The 4620-nt window shown below is 49.2% G+C and overlaps 1 protein-coding gene across 1 annotated transcript in view; it reads right to left on the bottom strand.

The window, feature by feature from the left end:
* Positions 1–4345: 4345 nt before the first annotated feature.
* Positions 4346–4620, bottom strand: part of atp6v1f (ATPase H+ transporting V1 subunit F) — a 5704-nt gene continuing 5429 nt past the window's right edge. The window contains exon 2 of the mRNA XM_079263054.1: positions 4346–4620. This exon is cut by the window's right edge and continues 93 nt beyond it. Coding sequence (XP_079119180.1) covers positions 4512–4620 — 109 coding nt within the window. The 3' untranslated portion in view covers positions 4346–4511.

Consider the following 4620-nt stretch of genomic DNA (forward strand, 5'->3'; position numbering starts at 1 on the left):
ACATGGTCATGATGGAGGACCTGGTCTACCTGTCCCAGATGGAGGACCTGGTCTACCTGTCCCAGATGGAGGACCTGGTCTACATGGTCCTGATGGAGGACCTGGTCTACCTGTCCCTGATGGAGGACCTGGTCTACCTGTCCCTGATGGAGGACCTGGTCTACATGGTCCTGATGGAGGACCTGGTCTACCTGTCCCAGATGGAGGACCTGGTCTACATGGTCCTGATGGAGGACCTGGTCTACCTGTCCCTGATGGAGGACCTGGTCTACCTGTCCCAGATGGAGGACCTGGTCTACATGGTCCTGATGGAGGACCTGGTCTACCTGGTTCTGATGGAGGACCTGGTCTACCTGTCCCAGATGGAGGACCTGGTCTACATGGTCCTGATGGAGGACCTGGTCTACCTGGTTCTGATGGAGGAACTGGTCTACCTGTCCCTGATGGAGGACCTGGTCTACCTGTCCCAGATGGAGGACCTGGTCTACCTGTCCCTGATGGAGGACCTGGTCTACATGGTCCTAATCGAGGACCTGGTCTACATGGTTCTGATGGAGGACCTGGTCTACCTGTCCCAGATGGAGGACCTGGTCTACATGGTCCTGATGGAGGACCTGGTCTACCTGGTTCTGATGGAGGAACTGGTCTACCTGTCCCTGATGGAGGACCTGGTCTACCTGTCCCAGATGGAGGACCTGGTCTACCTGTCCCCGATGGAGGACCTGGTCTACATGGTCCTGATGGAGGACCTGGTCTACCTGTCCCCGATGGAGGACCTGGTCTACCTGTCCCTGATGGAGGACCTGGTCTACCTGGTCCTGATGGAGGACCTGGTCTACCTGTCCCTGATGGAGGACCTGGTCTACCTGGTCCTGATTGAGGACCTGGTCTACCTGGTCCTGATGGAGGACCTGGTCTACCTGGTCCTGATGGAGGACCTGGTCTACCTGGTTTCTGATTGAGGACCTGGTCTACCTGGTCCTGATGGAGGACCTGGTCTACCTGGTCCTGATGGAGGACCTGGTCTATCTGGTCCTGATGGAGGACCTGGTCTACCTGTCCCTGATGGAGGACCTGGTCTACCTGGTCCTGATTGAGGACCTGGTCTACCTGGTCCTGATTGAGGACCTGGTCTACCTGGTCCTGATGGAGGACCTGGTCTACCTGGTCCTGATTGAGGACCTGGTCTACCTGGTCCTGATGGAGGACCTGGTCTACCTGGTCCTGATTGAGGACCTGGTCTACCTGGTCCTGATGGAGGACCTGGTCTACCTGGTCCTGATGGAGGACCTGGTCTACCTGGTCCTGATGGAGGACCTGGTCTACCTGGTCCTGATTGAGGACCTGGTCTACCTGGTCCTGATGGAGGACCTGGTCTACCTGGTCCTGATTGAGGACCTGGTCTACCTGGTCCTGATGGAGGACCTGGTCTACCTGGTCCTGATGGAGGACCTGGTCTACCTGGTCCTGATGGAGGACCTGGTCTACCTGGTCCTGATGGAGGACCTGGTCTACCTGGTCCTGATGGAGGACCTGGTCTACCTGTCCCTGATGGAGGACCTGGTCTACCTGGTCCTGATGGAGGACCTGGTCTACCTGGTCCTGATGGAGGACCTGGTCTACATGGTCCTGATGGAGGACCTGGTCTACCTGGTCCTGATGGAGGACCTGGTCTACCTGGTCCTGATGGAGGACCTGGTCTACCTGGTCCTGATTGAGGACCTGGTCTACCTGGTCCTGATGGAGGACCTGGTCTACCTGGTCCTGATTGAGGACCTGGTCTACCTGGTCCTGATGGAGGACCTGGTCTACCTGGTCCTGATTGAGGACCTGGTCTACCTGGTCCTGATGGAGGACCTGGTCTACCTGGTCCTGATGGAGGACCTGGTCTACCTGGTCCTGATGGATGACCTGGTCTACCTGGTCCTGATGGATGACCTGGTCTACCTGGTCCTGATGGAGGACCTGGTCTACCTGGTCCTGATGGAGGACCTGGTCTACCTGGTCCTGATGGATGACCTGGTCTACCTGGTGGTCTTCACTGGCCCCCCTCTCCAACCACGTCGGCAGTGCAACAACCCAGTAGGGACACACAGGACCACCAGTATGTTCTCAGTAATTAAACTGGAATCAGAGACGTCTCATGTGTGGACAGGAAGGATAAATCTCCATCATCATCCAGAAAGTGTTTGTTGTTCAACGTTGGAGTCGTGGACCAGAGGTCAGACACACAAAGCTCCACATGTGGTCCACTTTTCATTCAGTCAAGATGATGTGTGATACCTTCACCTACCAGAGGGGGGGGCAGTAGGACATGTAGGCTTTTGATGAATGTGGAAAGGCTTTACTTCGGGCTCAGTGTCAGTACACGCCATTAGCAGAAGCATCAACAACAACACCCGCACGTTACCCTAGTAATGCCAGACAGTTAGCTTTACGCCACGTAAATTAGCTGTCGTCAAATCACCTAACTCTATATTTATATGACAGGACATGGCTAAAACTCTGCATCATGAAGCAGTTAAACAAAACCATAGACATAAAATACATAGACATACAGCATCACGCTGCCTATAGAGCTGACGTCTCATCGCGCCGCCATCTTGGATGGGTCTCCATGCACCTCCAATGTATTTATCTGAAAGGTGTATGTCATACCACAACAATAACGTCACTGATTTTTCTCACAGTTTGGTTTTTTACAAAGGACAGAGATATAGTTATGATACAGATCACTGGAAAACGTTAGATAGTATTATAAAAAAAAAAAAAGCTTTAGCATAAAAACACATAGTTTTTAACTCAGACAAAGTAGCTACAATATAAATAAATGTATAAATGAATTTTATACTAACATGTTTGATTGTTTATTGATGCATCTGGATTTATCTGTTTTTATCTGGTCAAATAAATTATTATTCAACCTTGTAAAATGTAATTACACACAATCTGCTCTCAATATTTCACCGGTTCTTGCAACCATATGCTGAACAACATACAGGAATAGTTGCTGTTTTCTCTTGACTACGGTTGAATCTTTTATTTACATTTATTAATTTATCGATATAGAGATACAGTTGTACAAAGTCTGAAAATAAAATATTTGATCAAAACTGTGAAATTCAGCAGTTACCCAGAAAAACAGTCGGAGAGCGTAAACCTCCGCCATGGTCTGCAAAACGTTCCTGGATCCAAACGGTGATCCGGATCACCACCAGAATTAAATCAGTTCTTCCTGTTCATGTTTCCAACAAGTCCTGAAAATTTCATCAAAATCCGTCCAGAACTTTTTCAGTTATCTTGAACACAAACAGACAAACAGATAAAGCTGGTAAAAATATGACCTCATTGGTGGAGGTATTCATGCTACCATGTAAAACTCTCTTTGTGAAGCATCAATATCATATTTTTCCATCAACACCTCATAGGGGTAAAATTTATCATTTCGTAGATTCTTCACTGTGTTAACATTATTTATCAACCAGTTATGTAGAAAAGTGTTTTGTCTGTGTGTAATATATACGCGTTGTTCCACAGAGAACAGTTATGTGGGGAAACTACGTTGATTCTGCAGCAAGACTCGAAAGCAGAAACCCTACCAATATGGCGGCAACCCATCCAATATGGCGGCAACCCATCCAATATGGCGGAGACACATCCAATATGGCGGCGACCCATCCAATATGGCGGCGATCCATCCAATATGGCGGCAACCCATCCAATATGGCGGCAACCCATCCAATATGGCGGAGACACATCCAATATGGCGGCGACCCATCCAATATGGCGGCGATCCATCCAATATGGCGGCAACCCATCCAATATGGCGGAGACACATGCAATATGGCGGCAACCCATCCAATATGGCGGAGACACATGCAATATGGCGGAGACACATCCAATATGGCAATGCCGGTTTACTCTCTGGCGCACAAGTGATGTAATGAAATGTGATGGTTCAGCAATTTGTCTCATCTGTGAAAATGTTTTTATTAATGTTGTAATTGTAGAAAACCTGGGATGAATTCATTCCTACTGATCTGATCTGCCGCTCCGCCTTCCTGGAGGTGTCCGGTGGTTTGATGCCTACATACATGTGATACATGTGGGCGTGGCATCAGTCAGGATTGATCCTGATTGATGAGCAGAACCAGGCGGGACCATTTTACCGGATCAGATCTAAAGACTGCAGGTCCAAAGCAAATAGAACTTTATTGATGAAAAACTTTTCAGACAATAAAATGCAGAACAAAATGCTGAAAGGAAGATTTTACAGCTTAACACGAAAGTCATATGATTCTTCTGTTTCCATGACAACAAGGCATCACACAACAACAGCAAAACGTCACGACCACAAACATCTTTATTCCTTCGTTTAGGACTGAAGAGGAAACACCTGAACGCGTCTCAGAGGACGAGGCGGTCAGGTGACCTCGTCTCAGAGGACACGAACAGGACATCAATACTCTGACAGAAAGCTGATCAGGAGATGGACGCAGGATGACGGAGGTCTATCGGAAGTCTTCAGCGGAGAACATCCCCCTGGCTCGGCGCAGGATGGAGTCCTTGGACGCGTCGTAGGGATGCTCCTTGGACGGGATCTCCAGGACCGCCGGGATG

This window comes from Telmatherina bonti (genome assembly GCF_933228915.1).
Source record: "Telmatherina bonti genome assembly, chromosome: 23".
Taxonomy (NCBI): domain Eukaryota; kingdom Metazoa; phylum Chordata; class Actinopteri; order Atheriniformes; family Telmatherinidae; genus Telmatherina; species Telmatherina bonti.